We start from the raw sequence: 20,090 nt of genomic DNA, 5'->3' as shown, positions 1-20,090 counted from the left end.
ATCAGATGCAGATACATGGGTGCAATATCCTAATAGAAACTATGACATGGGGCGAGTTTATATTACTGGTTTGATCCGAGCAGATTCCCACTGACCCAGTCTTTGGCAAATAGTCCCTCCCTCTCACCTACTGGCTCTTGAATTTTCATGGCCTTCTCTAGCCTTTCAGTTTTTCAGCTCAAAAACCTGATGGCAAACACAGCCTGGGACCAAAGTGTCTCTGCTAACCTTCCTTTGGATAATTTCTTGTGAAGGTTTGATGGCATGGCAACGTGCTTTAACTCAGCCCTCTGTATGTGGTTAATGCATGGGTCGTTGTTCCTTTCTCCCTGGGCAGTTTCCTCTGGAGTGGCTTGTGCATCAGTAAACCCTAATGTGCAAGGCACAGTCCCTTGTTGCCACAGCAGAGATTGTGTACAGCAAATGAAGGGCATAAAAATGTCAGTCACATAATACTGATCCGCAAGTAAAGCTTATTTTGGACCACAGAAGGACCTAAGATTAGATAATGCCATGCTTTTTGAAACAACCATGGTTCATATTTTAATCCTAACTGCAGACTCATGTCAAGGTGGCTGTGGGCTCACAGCTTGTTTGTGGACTCATTACTTGATTACTTGGAACCTCAATTAATTTAAGCTCAGCTGTGTTCCAGCAGGCAATGTCTGCAAGACCTCGTCTTGATCCTGTTCTCATGGCCTGTGGCTGATTTTATAGCTAGGCATATGAACATATCCAGAAAGTAATCCTTTCATTTTTTTTTCCCCAAGTTTGATAGCAAGTTGATAGTGCTGCCATGGGAAACAGAATCAGGAGGCGGCACAGTTCTCTTTGGACTCTAAACACCGACAGTGAAATGTGCAACACCTGCCTACGGCAGAGATGCCACAGAGCAGCACACCCAGCTCCTCAACCTTCAGCGCAGTCAGCAGCAGCCCCCTTGCAGCCATCAGCATGGACAAGGGCATACCCAGGGTGAGCTAACTGGGAATTTGCCAAGCAGCTGAGCTGTTCTAAAAAACCTTGGGGCCTGAGGTATTTGGGAAGGGAGTTAGAGAATGTGATTGCTCACGATAGCACAGAATGGGATTCAAGGACCAAAAAGGTCTTTCTTGTGTTTTCTATCCGGGCTCTAAAAAACAAACTTTTCCTGCAATTACATTCTTACAAACAAAATCTTACTGCAGCCACATCACTTAAATGGAGGATCAGGCAGTTGGGGGCAGTTTTTTAATGCTTCTGAACACCAACAGAAAATGCAGTTCCTCTGGTCAGGGGGCCTAGCTTGCATCTGGTTCCACTGACATAGCAAAATGGTGCTGGCAGCAAGTACAGAAGTGTGTACGTAAGGAGAGTCAGCCTCAGGATGAAGGATAGAGAGGGAGGCAGGATTTCTTTCATTTTGGATCTTACGCTTAATCTTTCCAAATGTAGTGCTATCACACAGAGTTGCAAGGTTTTGTTCTTGTTTGTTTAGTTTTCTTGAGCCAAAATAATTACCAAATCCCTAGTGTGAATACAATGATATCATTTATGTTAAAACTAGAGAGTGGGAACCAAGTGCTGTTTCATGAAAAGTTAATGTGTTGTGTTTTGGTTTGGTTTTTCCTTTTTTTTTTTTTTTTTTTTTTTTTTTTTTTCTTTCTTCTTTTTTGAAACAGAAAAACAAAGTGCCTGAACCCGTTATCTTGAAAAAGGATTCTGAGACAGGAATCAGCACCCTTCCCATATGGTGGTAGCCCAGTGGGAAAGGTCAGGTTCAAACACATTTTTTAAATCTTGCCTTCCACATTAGAGGTTGCCCTTTCTGGTTTGTATTTATGTCTGTCTGCTGGTCTGTCTGACTGCAGTATATGGCAGTGCAGAAGAACCCCAGAAGGAATGCTGTATCTGTCTGGTTTTGCCAAGCAATTGTACTGTGAGCACAAGAACTGCTTCCCAACCAGTATTTCATTGAAGCTGATGTTTTTCCACAGAAAGCTTTGGTTTCAACAAATCAGCACTTTCCAATGGGGAAGTGTTTTGCCAAAGAAATTCCCCAAATATTTAGCTGTGGTTGTGGTAGCTCCTCAGTAGGGGGAGTTCTGGTATGCTTAGTTATAGGTTCACGTCCAAGAATTTGCAGGACGTTGCAAAGTGCTTCCATGAGTGTGGTTGGTGTATGTGAAATGAATAAAAACCCCTAGGATTTCTGTTCTTCCATAGGCTTCATTATCTCCTACTTTTGCTTTTGCACACTCCTGCATTAAGCCGTGTACTAGTGCACTCCATTCTTATTTCCCCTTGGGACAAGTTCCTCCAATGCAGACACCTTTCTGCTGCTCACCCTGTGGGAACAGAAGCAGTGAAATAATATTCTGGTGGATGTGTTGCCTTACCTTCAACTCATCTGTTTGTTCTGCAAACACATGCGCCCATTTAAAGTGTTATCTGTGTCTCAGAAGTTTATCCCATTTCTAGCCCTGCCCAAGGAGCAGATCACGTAAGCACTGCCTATTCCACAGCAAGGGTAAGCAGAGCAGGAATGAACTGGGAGTTAATGTGGAAAGAGAGGGAAGGAAGACCATATGTCAAGAACTGAAGAGGCATGGTCTTCAGGTAATAAGCAGCTTAGGAAGCAAGTGTCTGTCTAGAGTCTCTCTTCTCTGTGTAACTCTTTTTTTTTTCTTTTTTTTTTTTTCTTCTGCTTTCTGCTAGTGACGAACAGCAATGCAAAATAAGCTGCTACAAACAATCAGCTTGGAGTTCAGAGAATGGTTTTTGCTCCCCTTCCACCTGAGTGCCAGATCTCGCTCGCCCTTCTCACCAAGACCTGTCCTCCCTTGCATTTATGCATGTACTAAGAGGCGGTGGTTTTCTGTGCATGGTGTTTGTTACAGCTCCACTTCTCCCCACCCATCCCCCTCTGCTCTCTCTACCCTCCCTCCTTGTTAGACATGATTACATGTTGTTTGGCCTCATTCCATTTAGGTTACTTTGCTGTATCATCCTGAATTTGTGCATAGCATAACAGCTCCAGAGATCTCCTAGTTTGAACCAAATGATAGAGTAGGCAGAGTTCATTAAAATAAATAACAGCATAGCATGAAACGTAGCCCTGAAGTAATCAAAACTGAAATTTGAAAAAGTGACTCTGAGTGTAAAAGAGTTTGTTGCTTGCTGTCTGTGACAGGCAGAAATGGGGTCTTGCAAACAGCCAGTTTTATATGCTCTATTTAAACCTGTCAGCTCACCAGACAAAGGCATGGGTGCTTATAACAAGGGGAGAGAAAGCAGTTGGGAGGGGGATATCTGTGACCATATTGTAGCACCCAGCACATAAATTCCTCCCTTGATCCCTGAAGCTGGGACATTTTTCATGTTGTTGTTTTTTACTGGGGCCAGTGGCAGAGGAAAGCTGTGATTTCAGCCTCAGCGTGGGGAATGTTTTATACAAGGCAAAGTTTCTCTGCTGTTAAATGCAGCTGACAGCCTCCTTCTACTTGCTCCCTTGTGTGTGGATCTGTCCCATTTCTTTAGTCTGCTTGTTTTCAGTGTTTGTGGTGTTCAATTTCAAACTATTTCTGTGACTTTTTCTCTGCTGTCTTAAAATCCCTTTGTTCCTTGGTTCAGCTTTTTTTCCTCAGAGCACTCATTATTACTACTAAACTTCTGCTCTTAAGGTGAAGGTTCAAGGTCCAAAGAGTAGTTTTGAAGAATGTGAATTTTTTTACCAGTTAGATACTAGACAGGGTGCAGCAGAGGAGGCTACAGAAGTGTCTTATTCTTGCATTCTGCTATCAGCATTTGCTACTGTCAGAAACAGGATTCAAGGCAAGATGGTCCAGTTCTGCAGCTCTTTATGCTCATCGCTGAATTTATTTTGGCAACTCCTCCCCTGTAGCATCCATGAATCTACAAATACGGTGTATAAACCAAGTTGAAAGTATTCCCTGGTCATCTTGAAGGAATACACAATCCAAAGATGCGAAAATCCATTTCTGTTTCTCTGCAGAGGTACCCTGTGCATAGATGAGGCATTTCTGTGATTTTTGCACTTGCACACTGGAATCTGAAGCAATTATACCTGACTCCCAAGTGTTGTAGAAGCAGGCCTTGTGTAGGTAAGGAGCTGTGCATTTCCTAATTGTGAAGTGATTTTTATGTCTTCTTATTCCATCCTTCCTTTTGCTTTTAGTCTGTCTCTAGTATTAAAAATCCATGGAGTGCATGCCGCTGTATCCTGTTTGCAGGGGTTAGCAATGGGTTAAAGTCTTGCCTGGCATGAGAGGCAAGAGGAGGAGAGTGTTTTCAAGTATTTGCTGGAATGCACTGTCTGGAATCAAGGGCTGAGATATTTGAAAGAAGACTCCACATTACAGACTATGGGAACAACTGGTTTTATCCTCCAAATCACTCCAGAAGGCATCACTTCTATCAAAGTAATTGTGTAAAAAAGACCCTGCTGCAGAAGACAAACAGGAAGGAAAGGAGGAGAGGACATGATAACGTGCCAGGGGACGTGGAAGCTGCTCGAGAGACCAAGCTCGTGCCTGGAGAGGCCTGAGCATGCCTCTTACCCACAAGTGACCAACAGGCCCTGCTCTGTCACAGCAGGGCCTCGCGCCTGGCTGGGATTCCTGCTGGCTTGCACAGCTTCCCTCAAAGGGGGCAGGCTGTTCCCCTGTCTGCTTTTCTTTGCTAATTTTCTGACACAGGATCTCCCTGGCCGTCCTGCAGGCAGACAAAAGCTTTGACTAGCACAGCAAATGTGTAGGAATTAGTCCCTTAGGGCAAGCTGCAACTTCTAAAGCCAGCTTCAACAGCAGTAAATGCATTGCCACAGCCAGAAATTCCCTAGCAAGTAAAGAGCATGGCAGTCACGGACCCACAAAGTTAACGAAGCCACAGGACTCATCCAGAGGTTAAAACAACTGAGGTTCGTTTATACCAAGAGATTTAAGAGGTCTGCAGGTGTAAAGGGCAAGTCCTAAACAAAACCCCGTGAGCCTGACTTAGCTACACCAGTTGTAAAAGAAGCGTAGTGTGACCAGAAGTAAATTGCCTTCTGTGCACATTTCTCTATAAATATACGGGCAAATAAAAGAGTTCTCACCATCTAGATGTGGAATATAATTTCTTGAGAAGGTGAGAGGTGACATGCAGGGAATTTTTCCATGTGGTATTTCATCTAGAATTAAATCTTGTGGATGCCTGAATCCTGTGTTTCAGTAGAGCATACAGGATTTCCTTCTGTGCAATGGGATCTTTCCAGAGTGTAGAAAACTGTTCTGGAAAACTTTAGTGGCTTATATTTTAATTTGGTCTTTGGGAGGAATCCCAGGATTGATCTGGAGCCTGCCATTCCCTGAGCATCTCCCATGTGTGTTGCAGTCAGGAGGAGACATTCATTCTTCACTTGGAGGTATAACAAAGGGTGTTCAGCAAGATGCTGATCAATACTTTCCCATGAAAAAAGTCATGGCCCCACCAGCAGGCACCTTCTTGCAGAAAATGAAATGTTCACTGCCTCCTGTGATGTCCAGAATCAGCTGCTTGTTGCACCAGGTTTGTGTGGAGCAGACACAGTGTCTGACTCAGTGCAAAACGGTGAGGTGAAGGGGGAGCCATGGATAAATATCGCACAAGTTCCAAATCCTTAATTTGTGGATCATTAAGTTCACACGGTAACCCTTGGGAGACAAGGTCATCTGCTTCATGGGCTGGGAAGGTGGTTTTGCAAATAAGGGTGTTTGTTCAACATTGCTGATCCCTGCTGATCCGTTATGAAAGCCACATTAGTTACTGTACCCACACGTTATGTGCAGTCATGTGATGCTCCAGGCCTGAAATACATTTAGCAAGTCAGAAGAGATAAGGCAGGCTACAATCTGGCTTTCTTCCCTTAGGTTTGCAGAATGTGTTTGCAGATGTGTTGCTCTTTAGGAGGCTGGCAGGAGGAGGGGGGAACGTTTTCTTTAATTGCCTGTTTCAATACCAGAAGCAAAAGATGAGGTCATCTTTAACACTTCCCAGTAGCTGTGATGTCCCTCCCACAGCCTGAGCCATGCTTGTCTCAGTTCTGCCTCAATGATGATTTTTAGCCATCGTGAAGTGGACATGACTTTGGCCATTTCACCTGGGTTCATGTAGAGCCAGTGAGCTGAGCTGGCTCCGTCTCAGTGCTGATGGCTGCAGCCAGTGGGTCAAAGTAGCGCACCTAATCAGTAACCAGTGTGTGACCAGCATCGTGGCTTGGAAACTTTCAGCTTCTTTGTCGGGTAGTGTTTTGGTTCAGCAACACATGCACAACTTTTCCTCTTTTGGTTAATAATTGTGTTCCCTTGCAGACATTACATGTTTCCCATAGAGTTGTAGGTGCAACTCGTTCATACATGTGTGTGTTACTGTGGATGAGAGATTCATAGGAGTGGCTGTAGCCATCGAACATTCAAGGATGTGGACAGGCTTTGTCAGCCAGTAGCTAAGAGAACAAGGGAATAAAACACCAAATACCTGTACTAGGCTCCTCACAGGCCAAGGCTGAGCAAATTCTGCTTGCCTTAGATTAGCACAGCCTTAGCCTGTTGCTTTCTGGTGCACCAGGTTTTGGTTGGTACAGCAGTTGGAGGTTGGTATGTCAAGTTACACGCAACCTGTACTTGCTTCTTCATCTCCAGAGGCTACGTAATGCTGATTACAAGTGCCAAAGCTTGCTTCTGCTAGCCCAGGACTGGGAGTCCCATTCTTTCCTATTCTGCAAGGACAGTAGCTGTTAAATGTCACCAAAGCATAGGACACACCTGGGAACCAGTGGGTGAGGTATTTATCTCCCCTCCCTGAGCAACGTACGTGGTTGTAACACTCCGGCTGGACATCTGGGTTCCTCACAGGGGCTGGTGCAATGGTAGAGGCTCATCGGCACCTCTGCTGCCCTGGGAGCATGAAATGCCTGACCTGCTCAGCCCACTTTGTACTTCAACAGTAAATTAAAGGTCTTCATTAGCTTATTTGATAGTTGAATAAAATGCTTTGAAACACTGGCACATTAACTGCAATCAAGTTTTGAAAGGTCTCTGGTTGCTAGAAGGAAATTAGCTTGATAAATCGCTCTTTTCAATTAACAAATGGGTAATTTTTCACAAGCAAGCCCAGAAGCTATCATTTGGGAAGGGTGTTTTTTTCTTTTTTTTTACTTTTGTTTTTCCCTTTGCTTTTTTATTTTTATTTTATACATGATTTTTCTTAAAGAACTGATTGAGAGAGACTGGTTGTCACTGGAAGCATAAGATAGCAGCCTGTAAAGCCATCCTCCCTGTCTGCCTCTGACACCCTCACAGGGGTCCCATGGCCAGGCAGTGCCCTGTGAATTGTTCATCCAAAATGGCAGTAGCTGATGGCACAGCTTTGTTTTTTGCCTGCCTTTCTGTGCCTCTGCTCACCGGTTTGTGTAAAGACGCGTTACCCTCCCTGGGTCAGAAAGGCCTGTTTAACTTAAGCTAAGGGTTCCAGGATAATTATAGTTACTTAGTAACTTTCATCTCTAAATAAACCGGTTAAGAAATGTGATGGCTTCCCTTTTGGTCAAAACCAGAGACTGACCCAAAGATACCTCCAGTCCTCAAATCTCTGAACACAGTCTGCATTCAGAAAGTGCTCCCCGAGGCTGGAACAGATTGTGTCCCCTGTGTACTGAGCCTGAAAGGGACCCCAGAAATGCATGCTGACCCCAGTTTCACACCAGAGCTACAGACGTGCTAAGAACTTCATATGCTCTGTCTACTGCGGAAAAGCAAACGTTAGTATAAACAACTGTGGCACTGGATTCATCTTGCCTTGGGCATATTTATCCAGGGTATTGCCATTACGTCATTCACATTGGGACTGGCATTATCTGCTGTTTCACATCTTGGAAGCTGGTACGAGCCCTAGTCAGAGGTCAAGATGCTGTTGAAGTTCAGATGTTTCTGAAAGAAAAGCATAATTCTTCCAACAGCAGAGTAATGTTAGATTTGCAGCGGTGCCATGTCAGACAAATCATGTGAGAGAATTGAAATTATATTTCTTTTTTCTTTTTGAAAATGAGGTTTTATTGCCAAGAATTTAGATACTGCATGTTAAAATCTATCTGTAAAAGGCAACCATAGCCTCATCTTTGAGAACTGAATAGGGTAATTTGGGGCTTTTTTATGGTATCAGAAGAGACCACAAATGATATAAGAACTTCCTTCCACCAGCTAACTAAAATAATACTGAAATATCCTGCTGTAGTTTGGAGTAACTGCATAAAACATGATGACTCACGTGATTAGGAATTCTCCTTTATTTTTCCTCTGTGCACAGAGCTGCTCCTGGTGAACTGTTCGTCACAGTGCGTAATTACATTCCTTTCACCTAAACTGTTTCTACGTTTCCCATTTCTTTTTCCTGCAACGCTGATTGTTCTCGAGTGTCTTGGTTAGAGTGGAAGCGATCTGTATGCAGAGACTCGGGTGTCAGGCTGCAGTGTGGTTTATGAGAAATTTAGCATTGGGACAAAAGACTCAGCAGAGTTGGAGTCTCCCAGAGGACTGCTGTTGACCCCTACCTGGCTGCTGAGGCAAAGGTTCAAGGCACAATACAGACTATCTCCTTGAACTTAGGGTTATCATAAAACATCGCATTCCTTTGGAGGACCTCACCTCTAGTCAAACGGTGACTGGGGGCGAACAGAAGATGGCTCTTGCCCTGCTTGTGGTAAGAAGGTCCATGTGAACATGAGCAGAAGCTGAAATATCTGAAAACTGCCCATCTGTTCAAGTACAGTCTGCACTTCTACAGGGATACCCTGCTGCTTCTGGCCTTGGAGCTTCAAAGGTTTGCTAAGTGTTACCGGTGGTCCCCGACCTAGGGCACTCAGAAATCTCTTCTACTTGTGCTGGCTTGTAAGGGCCCTGCTCCCCCTCCAGGCAGGAGGTGAGTCATGGTGCCTGGTCCTCATACTGAGATTTGTTTGGCTGCTATCTCATCTTCCTGTTTTCTTGTCCGTTCTCCCCATTTCTTTGTTCTGTCTGCCCAGCATGTGCTGTGGTAACCGACATTGGAAGCTGTGTGGGCAGGGAATGGGTTTTGTTTTTAATTAAAAAAAAAAAAAAAAAAGTGTGGTTACATCATCTTGCACAACAGGTCCCTGCTCTGTGGCTGGGCCAAGAGAGTCCTTCTGAGCTGCAAAAAATATGAAAAACTTGGAATTGCAATAATTAAATGATATTACAGTGTGTTGTATGTAATAACAACACATTCCAGTCTGCTCCCTGCATGGAAACTCCCAGGTACACCTGGCAACGAGGGAGAGAGAGATCTGAATACTAATGGCAACTGGAGGAGGGGGCACCTAATCGCATTTTGGCTAATTGCCAGGTTGCCTGCTCTTGAAAAATGTGCCTGTGCTGAGCTAGGCATATTTTATTTTATTTTATTTTTCATGTGGAGAAAATTGGGTTGGGTGTTGGTAGGGCTTGATATTTTCCTCATGCTTCCTCCAGTCAGCTGTGTGAAGGTTCACGTAGCCATGAGGGCCGCGCTCGCTGCCCCGCGAGGCCTTCGGGCCTTCTTGGAAAGGCTTGGAGCAGCTGGTCAGACCCAGGGAAGAAATTGCAATTTTGGAGAGGAGCAGATGTAAACTTACAAAATGAAGAAGTATTTCTGTGTTTTGTGGGTTTGGGGGGATTTTTTTTTTTTTTTTGCTTGTTTGCTTGATTCTTCTTTTTTTAGTAAATCCAGATGACTAACTCAGGGCCTCTTTTCTCCTTCCCTGCAGGCGGAACAAAAGTCTCTGATGATTTGCTTGCTTCAAAAGGTCCCCACTGATTTTACCTTTGGGTCTGTTCTACCATCTCTCATTGTTTCATGTAAGCATTTTCTGTGGTAATTAGGCTGGTAAAAGCATATTCCCTGGTGGCCTTCCTGGAGTGCCTGCCCTCTCTGGGTTGAGAAAGCTCTGCTTGGGGGCAGCATATTTTGTCTCTGAGCGGGGAGGCAAAGAGTCGATATTGTGAATGCTGTCCTGATTATGATGGAAAATCTTTTAAAAGAGGAAAGTTTTGCTGCATTTCCTAGAAGCAGTTCAGGCTATGTTTGTCTGATTTCCTCTGGAAGCTCACAGCAACCTTGACGGTGAATGTTTTGTCCCTGGCTGTTTCCTTCTGGACTCTGAGGCCTGCATTGTCCCGCAGGAACACAGCTATCTCTGTGATTTGCAGATGCAGGTGCAGGCACTTTCTGTAGCTGGGCACAGATACAGCCAGAGCTTTGAAGACCAAGACCTTGAACTAGCAGTGGAAGATTAAAAACCCTCTTCAGCTTCCTAAAATGCAACGCCTACAGTCATCAGGACTTATGCATGAGGCAACGAATGAAAACAACCCTTAGGTTTTTAAAGGCTTTTAAAAATTGTACGAGAGATTCAATATTTTGTTTCCTTGCCTTCAAATGATTTCAAACTATCGATATGAATGCCTCTAATTTCAAGGTTTTTCTTTTGGGATATAACAGAATTTAGATAGCCTCTCAGAAGTATGGCCACGGGCAGGGGAAGAACGGACGTGTCCAGCGGGGGAAATACAGCCATCCAGCGGGAATTAACAGAGCAGAAAGGATTTGGAAATTCTAGTTTCTGAAGCTTGCAGCAGGGCTGGATTCAAGGGATTTCTTCAACAGGAACACAGGCCCTAAAAGGTTATTGAACTGTGGAAGCTCATCTGAAGCAGAAGAGTGGCCTGAGGAGGGGCTTAGCTCACTGAGCTGTGTCTTTCCCCCTTGCACACAGCCCGTGCCTCAGTTTCCCCACGTGCAGAGCACAAGGACTGCCAATGATGGTCTTTTGCAAAGCCCATTTGAGATCCAGCAATGAAAACTGACACGGCCGTCTGGGTATTGCTGTCATTCAGGACAGAATCAGCATGGTTCAAAGCCAGAGTGAGCCCTTCCATGTGGTGGGTTAAAACCCCAATTTTTGGTCCAGGTTCTGAGATCCCCCACCCTTGGCACAGCCAGGCTGGTGTGTGGGAGCTGCCTCACCAGTGGGGTGCTAGTGTGGGGCCCAACCCATCCTACCCCAGCAGCACGGCCACCACCATCCACATCCTCACACTGCTGCTTTGGCCTTCCCACTGGCCACAGCTCTCCTTCTGTAACACCTGGGTGCACACTGGGGTCGTTTGTTCGCTTTAGTTTTGATTTGTGGGGAAACTGATACGGGCTGCATGTTAGCTGTAAAGGAGAACAAACACGGTAAGATGGGAGTATTTCTGTATAGGGTAATAAATGGGGTAAGATGGGAGTATTTCTGTATAGGGTAATAAATGGGGTAAAATGGGAGTATTTCTGTATAGGGTAATAAATGGGGTAAAATGGGAGTATTTCCTTTATTATTGAAAACTTGGGAAGCCTCTCTTTTTTGCTGGCTCTTTGCTCCTGAAGGATTGCGCTGCGTGCCTCCTGAGCCAAACGATAAAATTAAAGAAAATTAAGGAAAAATAAATAATAAAATAAAGCAAATTAAAATAAAGGAAAATGAAAGAAAAATGAAAGAAAATTGGTAAAGATAAAGAAAATAAGGAAAAGATAAAATATGAGGAAAAGAAAATACAAGGAAGAGATAAAATATAAGGAAGAGATAAGATAAAGATAAAATATAAGGAAGAGATAAAATATAAAGAAAAGATAAAATATAAGGAAAAGATAAAATAAGATAAAAATAATTTTAAATAAAGATAAAAATAATTTTAAATAAAGTAAAACTAAAATAAAACAAAGTAAATTAAAATAATACAAAATTAAGATAAAGTAAAGTAAAATAATGTGAAATAAAGTAAAAAAATTCAAGACATGACATTTTCAAAAATACAAAGGACCGGGATGGGGGGGGGGGGGGGGGGGAGGCTCGCGGGCAGGCCCCCTCCTTTCCCTCCGAGCCGCCCCGGCGGGGACTGGCGGGGGGCGCGGGGGCTGCCGTGGCTGCGCGGACTCCAAGGCCCGGCGTGCGGCGGGGCGCTGCGCAGGCGCGGGCCGTGAGTGGCAACTTGTTTGTGCGGCCGGCCCCGCGCCGCTCGGCTCGGCCCCGCTCCGCTCCCTGCCCCTGCCCCTGCCCCGGCCCCGCTCCGCGCCCCCCCGCGCAACTTTGGCACCCCCCGCCCCCGGAGCCGGGCAGGGGGAGAGGAGCCGGGCGAGGAGAAGGAGGAGGAGGAGGATAAGGGAGGAGGAGGAGGAGGAGGAGGGAAGGAGAGGAGGGGGAGGGAAAAAAAAAATAATAATAAAAGCAACGGCAACACAAAAAGCGAGCCCGGGGCGCCGGCAGTAAGAGCCCCCCCCCTCCCCTCCCAGCCCCCCCATTAACGCCGGGGCTAGATGAACTACAAATGAGAAAGAGGAAAAGATGGAACTGCACATCCTAGAGCACAGGCTCCGGGTGGCCAGCATAGCCAAGGAGAGCATCCAGCTCTTCACCTACGGATTGATCAAACTTGCCTTCCTCTCCTCCAAGACCAGGTGGGTGCCGGGGACCCCCCCCTTCTGCCCCCCCAAAAGGGGACGGGGTTTGGGGGCGCCCCCTCCTCGCCCCCTCGGGGGGAAGGGTGCAGGAGTTTGGGGGCTCCCTGCTCGGGGGGCACCCCCCGGCCGTCCTGCACCCCGGGGTGCTGCTGCCAGGGGTGGGGGCACCTTGGGGTGCTGCGTTTTTTGGGGGGGCACCTTGGGGTGCTGTGTTTTGGGGGGGGCACCCTGCTTGCTAGGAGCCGGGGTGCTGGCCCCGGGGGACACCTTGCCCCTTAGAGGGGTGTTTTTTGGGGGGAGCAGGGGGTGTCCCCCCCCGCAGCTCTCCTGCCCCATCCCAAGCTGGGGGGGCCGGAGTTTGGGGTTCCCCCCAAAAGGTCCTGGGGCAGCGCAACGGGAACAGGTGGGGGCCGGGGGGGCAGGCTCGGGGCCACCGCCGGACAACAAAGGCAGCGGCAGGAGGAGGAGGAGGAGGAGTGCTTAGTGCTGGTGTTTTTTTCCCCTCTTCCCTTTTTTTTTTTTTTTTTTTTTTTTTCCCTTCTTGCTCTCTTATTTTTTTTCTCTCGCTTTTTTTTTTTTTTTTTTTTTTTTTTCCCCTCCCCTCTCCCGGTCCTTGCCGCTCGCTGCCGGAGCGGCTCGTGCAAAGGTTTGCGCTAAAAGGTGTTTTTTTGGTGCTGCCGGATTGCAGGAGGGCAGGGGCAGTGCTCGCCTTGCACTTGGTGCTCTTTAAAAATCGTGGTGTTGAGTAATAGGGATTGTGATAGCTTTCTGGAGGAAAAAAAAAAAAAAAAAAAAAACTGTAATGGAAGGCACCGTGAAGAATTTTATTTTTTTCTTAGGGAAAGGAAAGAAAACGCTCTGGCCGGTATTACTGAGCGTGCCTCGCTGCCTAGGCCTTTCACAGCAAAACAACTTGAATTGCAAATGCATATTCTTATGTCTTCACTTCGCTTGTTGACTTTGTTGCTCTATTCAGAAAGAGGAATGGGAATGTAAATAGCACGACTCAAACTCTTCTTGTTTTTCCAGCCTGATAATTGGTATTTCAGCTTTCTCCTCAGATTCATCTTAGATAGCATTCTTGTAATGAAGGTGGGAAATTTTCTTTGGCAGTAGGACAATAATAAATAGATAATAAATTTGCTTTTTATTTCTTAAATTGTTTTATTCCAAGCTGTAATTCAATCCTCTCTCTGCAATAATGCTTATGGATGAATGGACCTATTTGTGGTGTAATTTGATTACAGTCCCTTATCTCACAGTTAAACTTCATGCATTGAAATCTCACTCTGACTCTGATTTGGGGCTCATCCCATTTGGCTCAGCGCTAACGTTGTTTGCAGCGTAATGCACATCAGCACCTTGTTTACTGCTGTCCCTGAATACCCAGCAGGGTATTAAAGGCTCTTCAATCTTAAATTTCTATTTTTCATGTGTTATTTCATTGCTAATTGAAAGCGGTTGCTGATTTGGTGGGGGGGCTGTTGCTCCCCCCTGCTGACAAAGTGTCGCTGTCGGCGTCAGCAATGAAATCTTCAAACCTGTCACTTCTAATGCATAGGCTGGGGGTTGGGGGTTACTGATTTATTTACGTATTTAAGTTCGTGGATGATCCTGTTTTCTTTTTGCTTCATGCTAAATTTTGTATCTGTACGTAGAGAGGTGTGAAAGGCTTGGACAGCAAGTGTGCCCTTTGCCCTGCGGTGTGATAGCTGGTCCCGCACTGGGGTGCAGCACTGGGCAGTTTGGGATTCCCCAAGTCACTGGTGTCTGGCTCTTTCCACACAGTGAGTATCAATAACGCTTCCGTGGAACCTCACTGGTCAGGAAGAAAGCTGTTTGTGGAAAGGTTTTGTTTGGCATGGGGAGCTTCTATTTATTTCCCTTTTGTTTTGTTTTTGCAGAGAGTAGCAGTGTAGGGGAAAGAAGGGAAAGCTTGCCTCTGTCGTTCTTGAGACAGCCGATAGTGCTGAGATGTTGCTCTTTCTCCTCTGGGTTTCTGCACCCAAGACCCCTGCCCCATGGACCTTCTGCTCTGATGGATGTGTTTGTGTGACAAGTGAAAGTCTCTGAGAGATGTAACTGAATTTATGGTCCTGCTGGTTTATTCTCACTCCTCTAAAAAGTGGATGCATCCAGCAGACAACAACTTCTTATTCATGTGCAAGACAAATGTCCCCCCAACCACCCCACCTGGGAAGGACTATGTGGGGGATGAAAGCAGAAGGTGGCCCACATCTCTGCTGGTCCTTTCTGATGAGATAAAAATGCCCGTTACTTTTACTACCTGTCTTTTTCCCATTGAGACCTTAAACAGAGCTCTTACCTGTGCTGCAAGGCTGCCAGTGAGAAATAATGATTTGAGGGACAGATGTGATCCAGAGAGGTGGCAATGACATCACCAGTATCCTTCTGTTGGTAAGGCAAGAGATTCCACAGCTTTACATAGGCTCTCACTTCTGAGAAGTGATCTGGAAGGAATATTGGAATATCTTTCACGTTCTCGTACACTAGGGAATAGGGCTGGAACAATTTTTCAAATCTTGTACGTTTTTCTTAATCCTCTTGGGAAGGAAAAGTAACAAATCTCCCTCTCGTTAGTTGGCCTTTTGCCACTTTGTCTGCCCTTGTTCATGTCATGAGTCTTTTAATTTAGCTTCTGTTACAATAGCAGTATTTTTTTTTGAACAAAGAACAGCAATTTTGGAACTATTCCGATGGCCAGAAGCAAGAAAGCAGTTAACGAGGTGAAGAGGTGAGACCAGTAGTGAATAAAACAGTGGGCTGAACTGAGCTGAAAGAAAAACACTATTAATCATAACTTTGTTAGGTATGAGATATCTTATGCAGAGATGCATTGAGACAGATAGTCAAATGATAGCTAATAGTGAAACCCCGACTTAGTTATGCTGAGCAATGTGCTTTCGGTGCTCTGCTTGTGTAAATAAGTGCAGACCCATTGACTTCACCTGAACTCTGCCAGGCACCCTAGTGGAGGATCAGGTCCCTGTAATGTTTAGTTGCATGCTGAAGATTTGCATGTACCTCATCTCTTTGCTGTTGCTCTCAGCGTCGTCATCCTAGTGTTTTACTGATCGTGACCTGTCTTCATTTGGCTCATGGGTTCCTTGGTGCCAAGGATCTTCGCCTATTCAGAAGGTGTGCCTTGTGTTTGTGCATGTAAATGGAACTGTGCCTGGTTTTAACACTGCATCCTTTTCTCTTTGTATGTGCCCCTGTAAATGCTCATTCTCTGGGGCAGGGAATTGTGCTCATCCTTCCCACCTGTAGTGCTGCAAGAACAGCTTCCCTCCCACCAAAATTAAGCATCTCCTTTCTACAGGGTTAAAACATCTCATGCTGTCAGATGATGTGTCCCAAACAACCTGCTTGAGGACTTGATAGACATCCTAAGGTGCTACCATGCTCCAGCCTTGATCTTTGTCCTGCGTGCAGCACACTTCTAACTACGTCTCCCTCTACAGCATAGGAATTAAATCTGGATGGAGGGGGAGGAAGGACAGTTTCAAGTCTTGGGTAACGCCTGCACTGAGCCACTAGTACATGGAAAAAGTGAGGTTGACCTTGTCTTTTGAGTTTATAAAAATATATACGGAGAGTTCAAGTCCTGGAGAATCAAGTGGGGTCAGGGTTTTTCCAAGCACTGTGTCTGTGTAAAGGAACTGGCCTTCGCTTGCTGCTTTCTGGGTAATGCTGAGATAGATCCTTGAACATCTGGAGTCAATGAGTTAACAAGTAGCCTTTCCTCTCTTGGTCCCAGTACCTAATACAAAGGTTTGGTGGTAAACAGAGAATTAAAGTAGTTGAGGGAGAAAGGTGTTACTTAAATTCTAATGATATTAAGTTATAATTAGGATGAAGTTGAGAGGTTGGTTTGTTCACAGAGCTGGGCAGTTAAAATAATAGTAGGTCCTGTGCCTAGCATCAAAAATCTTAAAATCTGTAATTGAGAGTTTTCTGATAGCGTTTAGTTTGTGGTGGTCCTTGTTATTTCAGTGTGCTAAAGAGAAGGAACAAATTCTCCATGTGTGAAGGGTGAGACCTCAATCTCAGGAGTGTTTAAGGCAGCCATTTCTAAAGCATCTTGGTTTCTTCTGCAAGGCTCCCAGGTCACCTTCTAGAGGTGCAGTTGCTGCACACCGGTGGCTTCAAGCAGAATCACAGGTACTTTGCAAGGTGCAGATTCCACACCTGGCACTGGATCCACAAGGCTGGGCGTGCGAGAGAGGAGATGCTTCCCAGAGGAGCCGGGTGGGCTGCAGGAGCCAGGCTGGCCTCTGCCCTGTGCTCAGCACTGCTGTCACGCTGCCTCTGCCAGGGGATGCTCGGAGGCAGGAGGGGTTCTCAGAGAGGTGCTTAAAAATGTTCATTCCAATCAAAGGGTGGTGAGAAGTAAACAGCGATAAGCTGTGTGGAATAAACTGGCTTCTCTCAGGGAAGTGGTGGAGTCACCATCCCTGGAGGTCTTTAAAAGACATTTAGATGCAGAGCTTAGGGATATGGTTTAGTGGGGACTGTTAGTGTTAGGTCAGAGGTTGGACTCGATGATCTTGAGGTCTCTTCCAACCTAGAAATTCTGTGATTCTGTGATTCTCTCGTATGTGAATAAGCCGTGAAGCTAGGTTTGTTATTTTTGCTAACTTTGTGATAGTTTCTTTGGTGATGTGTCCCTTTTGCTTAGTAATAATCGACACCCCTACTTATAAACAATGTGTTGTTGCTATTAATATAAGTGTTTTTCATTCCCTCATCGCTTGTTTACCGTTTAGGTGTCCTGAAGTTGGAGATACTGTAATAAAAGATCTATTTTGGATTTCAAAACGTAATAGGATGAACAAGTGTTTGAAATATATCTTAAAATCTGCATCATTTAAGGGAGTTCAGGAGATCAGAAGTCCATTCCTTTGGTATAAACTTAGACAAACAAGGGTCATTTATGTCCCTATTATGAAGTACAGACCGGTCTGCAGCATTGGGTGATCTGGCAAGGATAAGTTACTCCCATTGCTAAAACCTATTGCTCTTGGCTTCTGCCCCCCGAGATGTCCCAGGAAGACCACTGAATGGAGGCTTTTGCGGTGTTGACTCACCAAAACAGGTTGCTCTTGTTTTCTTTTGGTGTGGCAAAGGCTCCCAACTGACTCGTTTTTTCTTTTTGGTGTGTGGTGTTTGAGGTCTGGGGACTCCTTTTTCAGCCTGGCTGGCTGACCATCAGTTATGGAGGGACCCAAACATTGATGTCCAGATGCCACGGGAGGCTGGAGCAATGGGAAGTCTGGTGGCCGAAGCCCCCTGCCTACCCTTCCCCAAAGCACTCGGCCTTCCTGACTGCCTTCCCATGTCCCTGTGTGGTGCTGAGCTTGCTGGTGCATGGTCAGGACCAGCGAGAGCTGGGGAGAATCAAACAAGTAAGAGGGAGAGCGAACAGATGTTTGTTTGGGCCTAACCAAGGACATCAGCTCTTTAATTGTGAACGTCATCGCTCTGTTCGGGGCTGCTGGGCATCCCAGCTACCACTGGGATGTGAGGACATTCCGTGGTATTTTAATACATTAAACCTTGTAAAGAGTAGGTTTCCTTCCTGGTAGTCTCTTACTGTTTATCTTCAAACGTTGTTGTGATTTTCCTTTCTTTTCTGCTCTGACGCTGCCCTGGTTTACTCCTGTCTCTGCCTGGCAAGTGTCCCTCTGTCCCCAGCCTGCCCTGATGCTGGTGCCCAGTCAGAAGCTGTCAGGAGCACTTAGAAAGTAAGTGGGATTCAGAAGGCAGAATCTGGACCAAAGCAGCAGTTCTGGACCAAACTCACAGTGCCTTGTAGCTGGAGAAATGTTTGGTTTAGATGTTGGCTTTTGTAACAGAACTGTTCATTTTGTAAGATTTCCTCCCTTTCCTCTCCCACCCCCCATCTGAACTTGGACATTTGCCTTTTAAATAAACAAACACCTGGCTGTAGCTTGTCCTGGGGTGGTTGTTATTCCTCATTTCCCATGCTGAACTGCTGCTGTCCATGGGCAGAGCTGTTGCACAGATGCAATCCATCATCTGGGGATACGCTACAAGTTCAGTCATGTAGAGGAAGCAGCACTAGTGCCCACTAATGTTGAGCTGAGAAATAAAAAAGAGGAAAAAATATTTATCTTTTGCCATGTAAATTGTTAAAACTCCCTTCAGCTGAATATTTGTTTATTACTTTCATCTGAGAGTCAATATTTAAATGAAAAATGTGGCTTTTGTTAGTTCCTAGATGGCTTCCTCTGCAAGCTGGGCGCTCTTCTGCTTCAGCAGCAGCGCTGCAGGTCTGCTAAGGATCGCATGACTGTTGTGCATTTGTCATCGAGAAGTAACAGTTGAGTTGTTCATTAACACAATAGCTTGAATCCACAGGCTATTCCTGCCGCTGAGTTATAACTTAAATTAGGCCCCGTTTGATAGCTGGAACTATTTGACAGTGCCTTGTTTGTCCTCTATAAATATGTAGATCTTTTCACTTAATTCTGCTCTTTTTTTATATCTGTTGAGCACACTACCTCATTTATCTAATACACAACTCCTTAATCGTCCTGCATGTTTCAATTTTTTTTAATGTATTTGGACAAGGGCTACAATTTCTTTTTCAGAGGAAACAGTGCAGATTTGTTCTTTTGTTTACTGCCAACTCCAGAGTAAACTCCAGCTCTGATCTGCTGATAGCTGAAGGCTGGTGAAGGAAGAATTATACAAGAGGAATGTGAGGAAATAACTCCATTCATTGCAGTTCAGAATCAACAGAGCAAAGCCTGTAAGTTGCAGTTATCATTTCAAAGTAAAAAGATCTCTCCTCCCCCAAGCTCAGCTTGGTTTTGTATAACTAACTGTAAGATACAGTTGTTGAGAAAACAACAGACAAAAATGTTTTATTAGGGAACAAAGGCAATAAAGATTGATAAAGCCTTTTTCATGATTATATAGTCCCATTAGCTTCAGACTTACAGCACTAAGTTTTACTGTGCTGCCCATGGAAACAGAATCAGATCTCATTTTTGTGGTCTGATGTATCATAAACATTTCGTACTGGTTGATAAAGTTTTATTTTCACAACCAAAAGAAAGCATTGAATGCCTAAACTTCCTCACCAACCAGATCTTGTTCCTTACTTTGGTTAAATATTCTTAACTGGAGATTAAAATAAAAAAGTCCTTCTGTACTGCAGCCTACTTCAGAGGGCTCTCAGCATTAATGCTGTGCTATTGGAGTTGCTGTTTAGCACAATGTTGGCATGAGGAAAAGACAAGTGAGTTTGGTGGCAGCAAACCATTGGTAATCTTTGGAGGACTTTGGGACGTGCTATTGTGTGGATGGCTCAGTTGGCAAAGCAATTGCTTTTCAGACCTTTCTGGTCCAATTCAGTTTAGTTGATGTGACGGAATAAGTGTTTTTTAAGATACTTGTGCTATTACTGTCCATTAGTTGTAGGGAGATGTAGGCTGTAGTTGCTGGTCAGCTGTCCTTGGCCCAAATTCTTTTAGTAGAAATTGTTTGTAAAGAAGGAACCCAACTGCTTCATAAGTGTGAATGTGTTT

The 20,090-nt window shown here is 45.0% G+C and overlaps 1 protein-coding gene and 1 long non-coding RNA gene across 3 annotated transcripts in view; both read left to right on the top strand.

Moving 5' to 3' along the window:
- The first annotated feature begins 2,419 nt into the window (after nt 1–2,419).
- Nucleotides 2,420–11,599, top strand: LOC137842281 (uncharacterized). Its single transcript, XR_011089001.1, has 4 exons — nt 2,420–2,598; nt 3,995–4,103; nt 9,779–9,869; nt 10,513–11,599. It is a non-coding gene; the product is annotated as an uncharacterized lncRNA (long non-coding RNA).
- A 456-nt stretch (nt 11,600–12,055) lies between these two features.
- CASTOR2 (cytosolic arginine sensor for mTORC1 subunit 2) overlaps nt 12,056–20,090 on the top strand; it is a 127,588-nt gene continuing 119,553 nt past the window's right edge. For both annotated transcript variants that reach the window (XR_011089021.1, XM_068656214.1), the window contains exon 1: nt 12,056–12,507. Coding sequence is in view for 1 of the 2 variants with exons in the window: in XM_068656214.1 (XP_068512315.1) it covers nt 12,395–12,507 (113 nt within the window). In the remaining variant the exon portion in view is untranslated. The remainder of the gene's footprint in view (nt 12,508–20,090) is intronic.

The sequence above is a fragment of the Anas acuta genome, chromosome 19 (assembly GCF_963932015.1).
Source record: "Anas acuta chromosome 19, bAnaAcu1.1, whole genome shotgun sequence".
NCBI classification, from domain to species: domain Eukaryota; kingdom Metazoa; phylum Chordata; class Aves; order Anseriformes; family Anatidae; genus Anas; species Anas acuta.
This window is presented reverse-complemented; position numbering and strand designations above follow the sequence as displayed.